The sequence below is a fragment of the Mus caroli genome, chromosome 7 (assembly GCF_900094665.2).
Source record: "Mus caroli chromosome 7, CAROLI_EIJ_v1.1, whole genome shotgun sequence".
Classification (NCBI taxonomy): domain Eukaryota; kingdom Metazoa; phylum Chordata; class Mammalia; order Rodentia; family Muridae; genus Mus; species Mus caroli.
This window is the reverse complement of record NC_034576.1, coordinates 28447955-28462487: the sequence shown is the minus strand read 5'-3', so window position 1 is coordinate 28462487 and position 14533 is coordinate 28447955. Positions and strand designations below refer to the sequence as shown.

At 49.4% G+C, this 14533-nt stretch overlaps 2 protein-coding genes across 2 annotated transcripts in view; both read left to right on the top strand.

Annotated features, from left to right (window-relative positions):
• The window catches only part of Catsperg (cation channel sperm associated auxiliary subunit gamma), a 545789-nt gene that overhangs the window by 489927 nt on the left and 41329 nt on the right, over positions 1–14533 (top strand). The gene's annotated exons all lie outside the window — the stretch shown is intronic.
• Kcnk6 (potassium two pore domain channel subfamily K member 6) lies at positions 5118–14222 on the top strand. The gene is made up of 3 exons (XM_021168804.2): positions 5118–5458; positions 11444–11839; positions 12068–14222. Exons 1-3 carry the CDS (start codon positions 5137–5139, stop codon positions 12289–12291), a joined length of 942 nt encoding a protein of 313 aa, XP_021024463.1. The 5' UTR covers positions 5118–5136; the 3' UTR covers positions 12292–14222.

The window sequence follows — 14533 nt, the reverse complement described above, 5'->3', positions numbered from 1 at the left end:
GCTACAGTGTACTTATGTATAATAATAAATAAATCTTTAAAAAATGTCACGAGTACTGGCTTTGAACATAGTGAGCTCTAGTCTAAAAAAAAAAAAAAAAGATTGAAAAAGAGGCCCTCAGCTCTCAGCATATTAGTTCAGAACCGATAACTTTCTTCGAAGGTACCTTAAGGCAATTTCCCAGAAGTTCATAAAAATGTTCTCACATGGCTCTTTTCCTTCAAGCTTTCTGTCCACCAAAGGTGCATACAGCCCTAACAGTTGAATGCACACAAGCACAAATTTGAGTATAGACCCCTGAAAACTAACTTCCTCCTAACTTCCTCCTGTGTGTGCCTCAGTGTCTCTTTCTCTTCCTTAATATGCCCCTACCTCTTTTGATTTGAGAAAGGTTGACTTCATGAAGGTAAAGACATCCTTGGACCCTGATCTTCCTGCTTCTACCTTCCAAATCCAGGGATTACAGTTGTGTGCCACCAGGACCCATGACTGGCCCCCTTCTGTCCTTTTTTCTGCTTATCAAAGGCAAAAAAAAAAAAAAAAAAAAAAGTCGGAAATGCCTCTGGGAAGTGATAGCACTCCAGAAGGAGATGGTCAACAAATGACCCTGTCCTGTGGCTTCCCTTTCCTCTTCTGCAATGGCTTCTTAGGGAGGAGACCTGCATCAGATGCAGTCCTTTGCTGAGACACATCCACATCATTTTGCTTTGTGTTACTGTCTGACTCCTAGGCACTACCTCCACTTCTCATCCTCAGCCTTCTTCTTGTCTAAATCCATCTATCTGTGACCTTTTTAAAAAATCAATAAGGCAGACATTTTGGGCTTGCTGTGGGCCTCTTGTGTGAAAAAAAATTAAAAAGAAAATATATACATATATGTGTGTATATATATATATATATATATATATATATTCATCTGTCTATATATAGGTGTCTGTTGAATCCCTGCCTATTGCAGAATCCTCAAACACACATGTCTTTTATATAAATAGTGCAGCTAGGTGTGTTGGCACACACCTGCGATCCCAGCACTCCGGATGTGGTAGCACGAGGTTCAGAAGTTCAAGACCATCCTTAGGTTTATACTGAGTTCAAGTGAACTACTTAAAATAATCTCCAGAGAGAGAGAGAGAGAGAGAGAGAGAGAGAGAGAGAGAGAGAGAGAGAGAGAGAAAGCACATGCCTTTAATCCCAGTACTCGGGAGGCAGAGGCAGGCGGATTTCTGAGTTCAAGGCCAGCCTGGTCTACAGAGTGAGTTCCAGAACAGCCAGGGCTACACAGAGAAACCTTGTCTCAAATAAGGGGGGTGGGGCTGGAGAGATGGCTGAGCAGTTAAGAGTACTGTCTACTCTTCCAGAGGACCTGGGTTCAGTTCTCAGCACCCACATGGCAGCTCATAACTGTCTATGACTCCAAGGCTCCAACGGCCTCACACAGACATGCATGCAGGCAAAATACCAATGCACATGAAATAAAAATAAAAATTAATTTAGGGGAAAAAAGCAGGGCAGGGTAGGTGTAGCAATGGTGGTGCATGCCTTTACTCCCAGTACTGGGGAGGCAGAGGCAGGCAGAATTCTGAGTCTTCAGATCCTGTAGCTAAGGCTACACAGAGAAACCCTGTCTTAGAAAACAAAAGAACAAACAACAAAGAGGTCAGGGATAAATTGGGCTTGTATTTGTATGTAACATGTGTAATCCTTCCACAGACTTTAAATCATTATGTATACATATATGTTACATACACACACACACACATGTCTGCATATAATACTGTTTTCATTTACAGGTGCTGAAGATTAAACTTAGGGCTCCACATGAGCCAAGCAAGAGGTGCACTACTGAGCTTTACACTCAGCCCCGAATATCCCACAACATTACTCACCTCTCATTCGATATAAAGCCCAGGTAAATCCTTACATTTCTGTATCGGTTAGGAAACAGTGACATGAAAGCTAGGGCTGCACCTCTGTTGGTTGAGTGTTTGTGCTGCATCACGAGGCCATGAGCTCAAATCCCACCAGCACAAATGGAAAAAAAAAAGAAAAGGTGAATACTAGAAAAAAAATCTGTACAGAAGTAATACTGACTCAACTTTATTGTTGTTGTTGTCATTCTTTGGTTTTTCAAAACATAGTTTCTCTGTGTAGCCCCGGGTGTCTTGGAACTAGCTCTGTAGACCATGCTGGCCTTGAACCTTCTGCCTTTTCAGAATTGGGATTAAAGGTGTGTGGTACCACCACCCAGTGTTTGTTTGTTTGTTTGTTTGTTTGAGATAGGGTTTCTCTGTGTAGCCCTGGCTGTCCTGGAACTCACTCTGTAGACCAGGCTGGCCTCGAACTCAGAAATTCACGTGCCTCTGCCTCCCAAGTGCTGGGATTAAAGGCGTGTGCCTCCACTGCCCAGCTAGGCTGAGATTTTTAAAAAGTTATTTTTTATTTTTTAAGATGTGTGTGTGCGAGTGTGTGTGTGTGTATGTGTGTGTGTGTGTGTGTGTGTGTGTGTATGTAGGGAGTATGTGCACTTGGGTGCAGTTCCTGTAGTGGTCTGTAGAGGGCATTAGAGCCCTGTAACATGAATGATGTGAACTCAACGATATTTGTTCTTTTTTGCTTTTAATCTTTTCAGAAAAGATATTATACATGTTTTTATGTGTGTACGAATGGATAGTTTGCCTGCATGTGGGCCTGGTGCCTTCAGAGGCCAAAAGAGGCCACCAGATCCTCTGGAAAATGAGTTACAGATGGGTGTGAGTGGCCATGTGAGGATGGGAACTGAACCCCGGGTCCTGTGGAAAAGTAGCAAGTGTGCTTAGCTGCTGAGCAACCTCTCCAGACCGGAGACTTTTGTAATTCTCCTGCCTTTCCCTCCTTTTACTGCTAGGATTCTAAGTGAGCACCACCATGGCTGTCTGTTCTGTCTCCTTCTATATTTGTTTGTGACAGGGTTCTCACAGGATCCAGGCTGTTCTTAAACTCACTATGTACCTGAGGATGGATGGCCTTGAACTTCCAGTCCTCCTGCCTCTCTGACTCCTCAGTCCTAAGATTACAGACATGCACTCTTATTCCATTTTGTGTGTGTTTGGTGTGTATACGTGCATATGTGTGTGGGCATGAGAGTGGGCACTGGCCTAATGGAGGTCTGAGGATACTTACAGGAGTCAGGTCTCACCTTCACATGCTCCAGGGATTGATCTCAGGTCTTCAGGCTTGGCGTGTGTGTGTGTGTGTGTGTGTGTGTGTGTGTGTGTGTAACCCCTGATCCCTCTGGCCGGTCCCTGCATTCTTTTTTTTTTTTTTTTTTTTGGTTTTTTGAGACAGGGTTTCTCTGTGTAGCTCTGGCTGTCCTGGCACTCACTTTGTAGACCAGGCTGGCCTCGAACTCAGAAATCCGCCTGCCTCTGCCTCCCGAGTGCTGGGATTAAAGGCGTGCGCCACCACGCCCGGAGGTTCCTGCATTCTTTTTTCAGCTTTAATTTCCCCTTTGTTTACTGGGAATCCTGTGGGAGGGTGAAGGCTTTGATAAAGGGCATATGTACACAGACAGCGCCTGACTAAGTCCAGGGACATTGTAGCTATTGTTGCTGTTTTTATTATCAGGCATCTCTTCCTAGAGACTGCCAGCCCTAAATTGGGCTCTGTCACAAGAATTACCACAGTTTTATAAATAGAGCTTGTTGCGTGTATCTGAGCTGTGGTCTGGTTGTGGGGAGGATTCTGGTCTGCCCTCCACACAGCTGTAAGGAGAGCACTGAGTCCAGGTCATAGAGGGATGTGAGGGGACCCACAGGAGAAAAATAAAGGAAACCCCTCTTCTAGTTTTACCTATTAATTTACTATTGAGACAATGTCTCACTTTGTCACCTTGGCTGACCTGGGACTCCCTCTGTAGAGCAAGCTACCCTCACAGAGCGATCCATCTGCTTCTGCCTCTGCCTCTGCTTCCCAAGTGCTGGGATTAAAGAAGTGAGCCACCCCCCTAGGCTGCTTACTAGTTTGTTGTTGGTTTTTGTTTTGTTTTGAGACAGGGTTTTGCTCCTCTACCTTTAACTGTTCAAATGTACGTAGGAACATCTCAGACTCCCAGGTAGAGGGAGTCCCTACCCTGGATATAATATACACATATCTATATACATATCTATATCCAGGTCATCTGCAGAAGCAGCTAATGCTCTTATCTATCTCCAGCCACTCCACCACATCTTTTGAGACAGGTATTCACTAGGTAGCCCAGGTTGGCCTGGAGCCAGCCAGTGATGCCCCAGTCTATTGTTCAAATGTTAAGGGTATTATGTGTAAGCCACCACAACCACATCCGAAATTTATCTGCTCATTTTTTGGTGCGTGTTTTGTGTTTCTTGAGACTGAGTCCTACAATGTAGCCCTGGAACTTACTATGTACACAGGCTGGCTTGAACTCAGAAATATAGCTGCCTCTGCCTCCTGAGTGCTGAAATAAAGGGGTGCGCCACCATGAAAGTAAGCAATGTATTGTTTATTTATTGAGACAGAGTTCTTCCAATAATGCCCCCTGACTCCTGGTCAATTATTCCGAAATCTTAGGCCTCTCCCACCCACCCACAACTTATCCCACGTGTTAGTGCCTCAAGCAAACACTGGGTACAGTGCAGAAGCAGGCAGATTTCTAAGTTCAAGGCCAGCCTGGTCTACAGAGTGAGACAGGACAGCCAGGGCTACACAGAGAAACCCTGTCGGGGGGGGGGGGGGGGGGGGGGGGGGGGGGGGGGGGGGGGGGGGGGGGAAGGTTACAAACAGAAAGCTCTCACTTCCGAGGAGAGTTTCAGATCTGAGTTAAGGAGTAGGGAGGAGGAGAGTTGCAAGGAAAGTCAGCTAGGAAAGGACTCCGCAGCCCTTCCCATCCCATTTGACTCCCGGATCCCGGTGCGTCTAACTCCACCCTCCGGTGTCCCTGTACCTACACCAGGTGTTTGGGCGTGCCTCAGTTTCCCAGAGTCAGGGCGTTCCGCCAGCCCCGCTCCTCCCCCTTTTTCCTTTTCCTCTTCCTCTTCGGGGCGTCGGTGACCGCGCCTGGAGCTCCCGGAACTAAAAGCGGACCTCGGGTGGTGGGCCGGCGGGGGCCACGTCAGCGGGTGTCGGGGCTGAACGGGCACCATGCGGCGGGGCGCGCTCCTGGCTAGCGCCCTGGCCGCCTACGCCGGGTACCTGGCGCTGGGCGCGCTGCTTGTGGCGCGGCTGGAGCGGCCTCACGAAGCCCGGCTGCGGGCAGAGCTGGGGACCCTGCGGGAGCAGCTGCTGCGGCACAGCCCGTGCGTGGCGGCTCATGCCCTGGACGCCTTCGTGGAGCGGGTGCTGGCGGCCGGACGGCTGGGGCGCGCAGCGCTCGCCAACGCCTCGGGAGCCGCCAACGCTTCGGACCCTGCGTGGGACTTCGCCTCGGCGCTCTTCTTCGCCAGCACACTAGTCACCACCGTGGGTAAGTGAGTGCTATCCATCACCCAGTCCCTGATAGTGTCCGGATCCCTCAACATACACCTTCATCCCAAGCGTCCTGATGCTCTCGGAACAACCTCCATTCCACTGACCCACACTGGCCACAGCTGCCTCATTTGGAGAGCCCTCGTACTACACACACCAGTTCCCTCGGAATAGGAACCCCCTCATAATAATTTCCCAGACAGCATCCCCTCTGGTGCCTTTTTGTTTGGTTTTGAGATAGCATGTACCCTTAGGCGCAGGTTGGCTTGGAATTTCATCCTCCTGTCTCAGCCTCCTAAGTGCTGGGATTACAGGTGTGGGTCACCAGGCCTGGCTCACTCTTGTCTTTTTTTTTTTTTTAAGATTTATTTATTTGTTTATTGATTTATTATATGTAAGTACACTGTAGCTGTCCTCAGACACTCCAGAAGAGGGCGACAGATCTCGTTACAGATGGTTGTGAGCCACCATGTGGTTGCTGGGATTTGAACTCTAGACCTTCGGAAGAGCAGTCGGGTGCTCTTACCCACTGAGCCATCTCACCAGCCCTCACACTTTTTTTTTTTTTTTTTTTTGGTTTTTCGAGACAGGGTTTCTCTGTATAGCCCTGGCTGTCCTGGAACTCACTTTGTAGACCAGCCTGGCCTCGAACTCAGAAATCCGCCTGCCTCTGCCTCCGGAGTGCTGGGATTAAAGGCGTGCGCCACCACGCCCAGCTGCTCACTCTTGTCTTAATCCTAGGATTATCATAGATGATTGGCAAGGGCCTTGGTAGGGTTTTCCTTGGGTGTCTAACCTTGGGGGCTGTGTTACAATAGGCCTGGCACACCATCTCTTTCAGCCTTGTCTTCTGGCTCCAGATAGGTCCTTCCTGGAACAGCCCACTTTAGCTTCCTCCTGAACTCAGTGCCCCAGTGAACTGTGAGTTGAACTCAGGCCTTCATGCATGCTAGTAATCGCAGGGCAACATTACTGGAGGTCTGTCTTCTAGGAAGAGACCTTAGCCAGACCTGAGACCGGTTCAAGGATCCCTTCCGATTTGGGCGCTCTCCAGCAAGATCCCTGGTCCGGGGACTGACTGACAGACTGAAGGTGCCCCCCCCCCCCTCCTGGACTTCCTACTCTAACACAGGGCTCCTCCACCCATCTTTCCACCTCCCCTGAGTTGTTGGGACTCTCCCAATGTTTTCCACTCTAGACTCAGATTCCTGGATCAGCAGCTCCAACTGCGCAAACCCAGAGCGTCCTCAAAGAAGAACCATTGGCTGTCCCGCTTGAAATCCTCCAAGTTGAGAGTCCTACCCCTAACTACCTCCAGCAAAACCTCTTGCTCTTTCCTTTTTTTCTTTTTTTTTTCTTTTCTTTTCTTTTCTCTTGCCCTTTTCACACCAAGGACTGGTAGTGAGGGTCTCTTTCAGCTCAAGTGAGGAGGGCTGAGGTGTAGCTCGGTGGTAGAACACTTGCCTAGCATGCCTGAGGTCCTGAGTTCAACCCTTAGTACTTCAAAAAACAAAACACCTAAACTCATGAATGGGGCTCCTATCTCTTCTCTAGACTGTGGCCCTACTCAGTGAGACAAATCCTCACCCCAGGACACAATTCAGACAAAGCCGCAATTCTCCCTCTCTGCTCTTCCTCACCATGTAGCTGTCTTTGGCTATTTTGTGGGTTCTTTTTTCCACCCTTTTCAACCCTCTAATACTAGATGAGGGCAAAGAAGGGATAGAGAGGAAAGAGACCCCTGGCTGAAGTCAGGGGTCAGAAAGGGGGCAGCGTTATTGTTAGACTGCTTCCTGCTGATTAGGGTATAGAGTTCCTTGGAGCAAATTTGATCTTCACAGTCAGGATATCTACTTTCTTCTTGTTGTTTCTGCTTTGCACACGACTATGTAACAAACCACAGCCAACAGTGACCAACAAACAGCCCACCACACCTCTCAGGGCCCTAGCATTTATATATATCCTTTTAAAAGTCCCCAGAATTCCAAATGTCACACAATCACAGAAACTACCTGCAGCTGGCAAAATCACAGCCCTGCTAGAGCATGAGACAAATCTTAGCTGCTGTGGACAGTCAGAAGCAGCCCCATATCCCTATACCTGGGATTAAAACAAAGACATATTCTTATATTTCTGTGATCTTTATAAAAAATATTCTGAGCCCGGCATGGTGGCGCACGCCTTTAATCCCAGCACTTGGGAGGCAGAGGCAGGCGGATTTCTGAATTCCAGGCCAGCCTGGTCTACAAAGTGAGCTCCAGGACAGCCAGGGCTACACAGAAACCCTGTCTCGAAAAACCAAAAAAAAAAAAAATAATAATAATAATAAATAAAATAAAAAATATTCTATAATCGCCACTATACCACCCAGGTGACCAACATGCTCACTGAGGATTCCCCAAACAGGAGGGGTGTCCTGGAGTTGGACCTCCTTCACACCCCATAGCTGTGACTTCCCGAGACATGACACCCTCTCTATCCGGAACGTTCAGGGTCCTCTCTGACAGAGACCCCCTGCCCCCCTGCATTGCTCACTCCATTTGACACCCAGAAGATGTCTTAGCAATGCCTACCTCACTCCTTCCTTCAGATGCCCTGGGCTCAGGAGCTCTGGCTGCTGAGAACTCACACAATCCAGGCGATATCTGCTGGTGCCTCCTACGAAACCAGGGCCCCAAGGTCTCATTTACAACCAGGATCCTGGTCTTGATTTAAGGTTATGGACTCCTCAGCTGGGCATGGTGGGATACACCTCGGTACTCAGGAGGTGGAAGCAAGAGGGTCAGCCAGAACTACGGGAGACCCTGTCTCAACAAGACAAGACAGGACAAGGGAGAAGCCATGGGGGAAGGTGCTATGAGAAACTGGATTCAAAATCCCAGCAGTCGCGCAGATTCTGAGCGTGGCTATGCAAGCCTGTTACTCCAGCCTTGGCTTAGAGACAGGCACTGTCTTGGGACTGAAGTCAGCAAGCTTATGGTTCAGTAAGAGACCCTGCCTGAGGGAATAAGCCGAGGAGGGAATGAGCAGACATCAGACGTGCCCCTCTGGCCTCTGTACACACCTATTCGCATACATTCACGCAACACACACACACACAAATAAAATAAAATAAAAAAGTACTACCTACACACAAATATTAGCGCTGTGCAGAGCTTTCTTTGAGGCCCATTCACGTAGGACACTCTCTACCTGCACCCCCCAGCCCCGGAAGAACTCTGGGAAATTCCTCTCAGAAAGTCCCTTCTGTCCTCCTACCACAGGCCTGGGAAACCCCTCCGCCCGCTTGCTCGGAGGCCAGGTTCTGCTGCTCCCCGGTTCCCTGAGGTGACTTCTCTTAGGGACTTGAAACAGGGTGGAGGCTGAGCCACAATCAATTGCCTCTCTGGCTGGCAGCGGCATTAGAGTCGAGGATGGCTTTTGTCCCCCACTTGAAGTGCTCATTGCATGTGACCAGCAAACTGAGGTCCTTGGCAACAGAGCTGGGTGTCTCTTCAAAGAAAACAATGAACTGGTCTCCCCTGAGGCTAGCACTCCCCCAAGCTTCCTGGGCCGGCTTGACCTGCTCCCAGAAGTCCTTGTGTCATAGTCTCTCCTCAGGCTTCTCACTTCTGACAGGTTGTCCCTGGTGCTGGTAGACTGACAGGTGAGGGGAGTGGGACACGCGACAGGCTCAGCCTGGGTGAGTAGCTGCATCCTCAGCTATGAAGCGAGATCACGAGTTTCTCAGTCAGAGCATAGCAGGGTCTCACCACATCCGGGTTTTAATTCAGGCAATGCAACAGCCTTGTGAGGTAGCTGCCACTTGTCTGTCTGTCTGTCTGTCTGTCTGTAAAGCTAAGGCCCAGTAAAGTTGGCCAACTTGAGCATAGCCACACAGATAGGATAGTATAGAACATTGTGGCACATGTTTTTAGTCCTAGCATGCCAGAGGCAGAAGCAGCAGGATTGTTACAAGTAAGTTCAAGGCCAGCCTGGACTACAGAGTGAGACCCTGACTCAAACAAAACAAAACAATCCAACCAAAACAAAATAACATTACTGAAGCTGCTGACAGAGGCAGGGGAACTGGGGAAATAGAAAGCCAAGTGGTTCTCGCCATGACTTGGTGAAATGGTCTACACCAGGTGCCTTGGTCCTGATGGAACTTGTGGATAAATCTGACCCCATCTGCTACTGTGGGTGATACCTCTGGCTTCCAATCCAGAGCACAGGGCTCTGTTTTGCTCCCTTGTGTTCTGCTGCCCTGAGATTTTTGGTTCCACCAAACTGTGCAGGACTTTTTGAGGTCAGTTCTGAAAGCCAGCCCGTACAGTTAGAGGGAACAGGGAAGTACCTCCTTAGAGCCGGTTCATAGAGCTTAGCGTGCAAAAAAAGAAAATGATGATGTGGCCAGGCTTGGTGGTTCAGGCTCGTAGTCCCAGCTATTAGAAGGCTGAAGGAGGAGGATCCTGATTTCAAGGCCTGCCTAGGAGGTTTTGTGAGACGCTGTCTTAAGATATGAAGTAAAAGCCGTGCGTGGTGGCGCACGCCTTTAATCCCAGAACTAGGGAGGCAGAGGCAGGAGGATTTCTGAGTTGGAGGCCAGCCTGGTCTACAGAGTGAGTTCCAGGACAGCCAGGGCTACACAGAGAAACCCTGTCTTGAAAAACAAAACAAACAAACAAACACAAAGGTTATAATAAAACCCATTATTTTATACAATTCATACACGCTAATTGAAAGGTTACAAAAAGTCCCAGATGTGTTTGCATGCCTGTAATCCTAGCCCGTAAGGAGGAGGGTATTTATCTGAATGTATGTATGTGTATCGCATGCATGCCTGATGATAGGCATCACTCGGAAGGCAGAGGCAGGCAGGAGTTACAGATGGTTGTGAACCACCCTGTAGGTGCTGGAACTCCAACTTGGGACCTCGGGTAGAGCAACAAGTACTCTTAGCCAGTGAGCCATCTCTCCAGACCCCTAAAATATCTCTAACAACAACAACAATAATAGAAGGCATAAAGGATTTCTTACTAAACTTGGCTCATGCCGGTTCTCCCCCTCCCTGAAGCCTGGGGCTTCATTCATGCTACACAGGGACTCTAGCACTCCCACTGCTGCATGCTCTATGCTAACAAAATTCTTCTTCTTCTTTTTGAGTTAGGGTCTGCTCATGTAGCCCACCCTAGTTTCCTGTGTCCTGAGCTTACAGGGATGGAGCACCATGCCTGGCTTCCCAAGGAGTCTTCCTGTTCACTGGGGATATATGACAGATCCTCTGTGTGTGACATCCATCACAGGAGAACAGGGCTCTGAGGACTACACTGGGGGATCGGTCCATGGGAATAGCCGGTAGTCGTTGTGAATGTCTACAGTGCCCCAGGTAGCATTCTCACAGTGAGTCAAGCTGGGAGTCCTAACTACCTGGAGAAATGAAACAAATTCAACATCCTTAAAACCTCTTTCCGTACTGCACTTCATCAGAAGGCAAGGATTCAAAGACCTGGAAACTGCTGTTGATTTGGGCAGTCTCAGTGCTGCTAAAGGCAGAAAATGGGTGACAAGGAGCAGTCCTACCAGGGAAAGATAGAAGGTTACAGTCCTTGTAGCTGGCTGGGGGTGTGGCTCAGTGGTAGAGCCCCTGCCTAGAATCCCCAGTGAGGGGCTGGGGGTGTGGCTCAGTGGTAGAGCCCCTGCCTAGAATCCCCCAGTGAGGGGCTGGGGGCACATTGAGTGCTTACATGGCTGCATCAGTCTGTGGGTTTGATGTCCCAGAATTTGGGGAAAAAGTTTTTTAAAATGTGAATAACTCAAAGCAAGTCCAGAAGGTTTATTTATAGGATTTTCCCTGGGCGTCAGAAGGAACCACAACTCTTGGATGGAGGTGTCACGACTGAAATTAGGGAGGGTGGGGGGTAGGGGGAGCAGTAGGGTTGCGGGGAGCTTAGGCCTCAGGCTGTGGAGATGCCAGTGTACCGGAGGACTCGTCTTCCCACAGGCTATGGCTACACGACCCCACTGACAGATGCCGGCAAAGCCTTCTCCATCGTCTTTGCACTCCTGGGCGTGCCTATCACCATGCTACTTCTGACTGCCTCAGCCCAGCGCCTGTCACTGCTGCTCACCCATGCACCCCTGTCCTGGCTGAGCCTGCACTGGGGCTGGCCCCCGCAGCGGGCAGCCCGCTGGCACCTGGTGGCCCTGCTGATGGTCATAGTGGTTATATTCTTCCTGGTACCGGCTGCGGTCTTCACCTACCTTGAAGAGGCCTGGAGCTTTCTGGATGCTTTCTATTTCTGCTTCATCTCTCTGTCCACCATTGGCCTGGGGGACTACGTGCCTGGGGAAGCCCCAGGCCAGCCTTACCGGGCCCTCTACAAGGTGCTTGTCACAGGTGAGCTGGAGAGCTGGCTGGGCACCTGTGGGTTGGCAGTAGGGGCTGGGGGTGGGCAGAGAAACAGCCCTCTTCTAAGAGGTGTTGAAGGGGTTCCAAGAACCACCCAACTGCCCCAAAGAAGAGGCACCACTAGGACCACATCTTTGCTGCCCTGGAGCCTGAGCTGAAAGATGAGCCATCAACTTGCCGCTTCCCCGTCTCCCCTCCCCTCCCCCATGTCTACAGCGTACCTCTTCCTCGGCCTGGTTGCCATGGTGCTCGTGTTGCAGACTTTCCGCCGTGTTTCCGACCTCCATGGCCTCACCGAACTCATCTTGCTGCCCGATCCGGACCCTGCCAGCCTCAGCCAGGATGAGGATGATCAGGTGGCCGTTCTGGATGCCCGGACAGATCTGCATCAGCACCTCTCTGACGCCTCCCACGCTGACTACGCCTCCATCCCCAGGTAGCTGTGGACCTGGACACACCCGGCCTGGGCTTTGGGCCCCATGTGACTGGATCAACTGGAATGCCCAGGCACACTCTCCTGTCTTTTCACAGAGCTCCACTGGGAGGTGAGGAGTAGCCGCTCTGCTCCTATGTCCTCCGCTCCTCAGGGCACTAACACAGTCATTTTCTCCTCCTTTCTTTTCTCCCTTTTTTTCTCAGACTCTGACCACGTGGGCTTTCTGACTTTGTTGGTGAGAGTGGTGGTTTATACGATTTTTTGTTTTGTTTTTGTTCTTGTTGTTTTTCTATGTCTCGCTCTCTTGCATAGCTCATCCGGCACACCCAGTTCTGGGCTCTGGGCCTGGACTCCACTTCAGCCTCTGTATTCGTGGCTTTGTCTTGGCCAAATGATTTCCCCATTCTAAACCTTGATATCTCCAGCCATGAGATGCAAAGAATGTTCAAACTCATCCATGGACCTTCACTTCTGCCATGCTTTTCTGTGCTAGGCACACAGTAATAGAAGATGTGGCTTGGGCTCTGCTCTTATTGGGGTGACCGGCCAGTGAGGTAAAGTGACTGACTTGCTGTCCCTTGATGGTGACAAACTCCTGTGGGCACTGGAAGAGGCAGAGTGGTCAGGACTGAGGAGTGGACCTGAAATGTCCAGGTGGGCTTTCCTGGAAAACGGGACAAGAACTAACCCAAGACCTGCCAGTCAAGAGAAGAAATTCTGCCTTCTTCTCAGGTGTCTATGGGCCATAGGGCCTGTGGGAAGAGGCCTGCAAGGGGCCAGCATCTCCCTCAGCGACTCAACAGGCAAGGAACTGACCCAGGATATGAGCCCAGATCCAAGTGGCATGAGAGGGGTAACTTAGTGTGGTCCCACGGTGATGCTCTGTGTACCGGGCACTGACTGATGGTCTTTCTGGGCGTGCCCTGTAACTGGGCCATATTTTGCCAATGCATTTGGACAGTCACTCTACCTTTGGGACTCTGTGTCTGCTAAATGGGGAACCATAATGCTACTCCAAAAGATGACATCAACCAGGTGCAGTAGCGGGTACCAGTAGCCTGAGCTGAAGCAGGAGGCTTGAGAGTTCAAAGGCAGGATGGGATACACAGCAGGAGCCAGGTGATAAAATAAGCTAAGCAATATAATAATAATAATAATAATAAATATAATCACAGGAATATAGTGCCAAGCTAAAGGGGACTAGGCTACAGAAGGATACACAATCCTCGGGGTTGGAACTTACTTATACAATTATATCACTTAAGGATTTTGACTGCAACTAACAAAGGCCAGACTGAAACAACCCGGTTGTTAAATTGTAACTGGACAGAGCCCCGATGGGGAGAACCTGAGCTCTGCACGGCTAAGGAAGGCATGGCTGTGGGTTCAGTCTCTTTTCTCTCCACAGCAGACGTAGCTCTCGTATATGCTCTCTTCCTGGTGTCTAATGGCTGCCACAGACCCAGGCATCCAAACCAGACGTGTGCAAACCAGAGGATAGTGCAAGCAATAGAAACTTCAAGCAGTGTTCTGAGAACTTTAAGGAAGGCTGGCCCAGTACCAAACCACTGTAGAAAGTCAAAGGGGGGAACTGGGTGTGTTGGCATATACCTACCCTAGCACTGTGGAGGGTGTGCCTGGAGAGTCCTGAGGCTAGGCTAGCCTGGGCAACAGATAATGACACCACAAAACTCCAAAGGGAGCTAGGGATGTTCACAGTGGTGGGACGTGTCTGCTTCAGGTGCTAAAGAAAACAATTTACAATTATAGGTGCTGGGAAGATGGCTTAGCCAGGCAGGCTCAAAAACCTGAGTTTCTCCCCAGTCCCTACATAAAAAATGCTAGATGTCATGGTGCAGCCCTGTAATCCCAGCATCTGGAGGCAGGAGCTGGTAGAATTTCTGCGAGTTCAAGGCCAGCATGGTCTACGTAGTGAGTTTGAGGACAATTAGGGCTACATAGTAAGACCCTGCATCCACAAAATAACTAAAAACTAAAAATAGTGTGACAAGTGATTAGGAAAAAAGTGGATATTAAACTCTAGCTTCCATGTGTAAACTCACACTCACTTAAAAGTCTGAGGCAGCAAAATAGCTCATCGAGAAACAGTGCTTGCTATGTAATCCTGACAAGCTGAGTTAGGTCCTTGGACCTCAAAGTGGAGGAAAGAACCAATTCTCCAAATTTTATTCCCCTTTGACCTCCATAATAAGTTTTGTGGGTTTTTTGTTTTTTTTTTTTTTTTT

Bases quoted from the DNA above. Each gene is read 5' to 3' on its own strand.
- Kcnk6 (XM_021168804.2), top strand. From the start codon at position 5,137: ATGCGGCGGGGCGCGCTCCTGGCTAGCGCCCTGGCCGCCTACGCCGGG. The intron at 5,459-11,443 runs GTAAGTGAGTGC...GTCTTCCCACAG, and splicing joins CACACTAGTCACCACCGTGG to GCTATGGCTACACGACCCCA. The intron at 11,840-12,067 runs GTGAGCTGGAGA...CCATGTCTACAG, and splicing joins CTACAAGGTGCTTGTCACAG to CGTACCTCTTCCTCGGCCTG.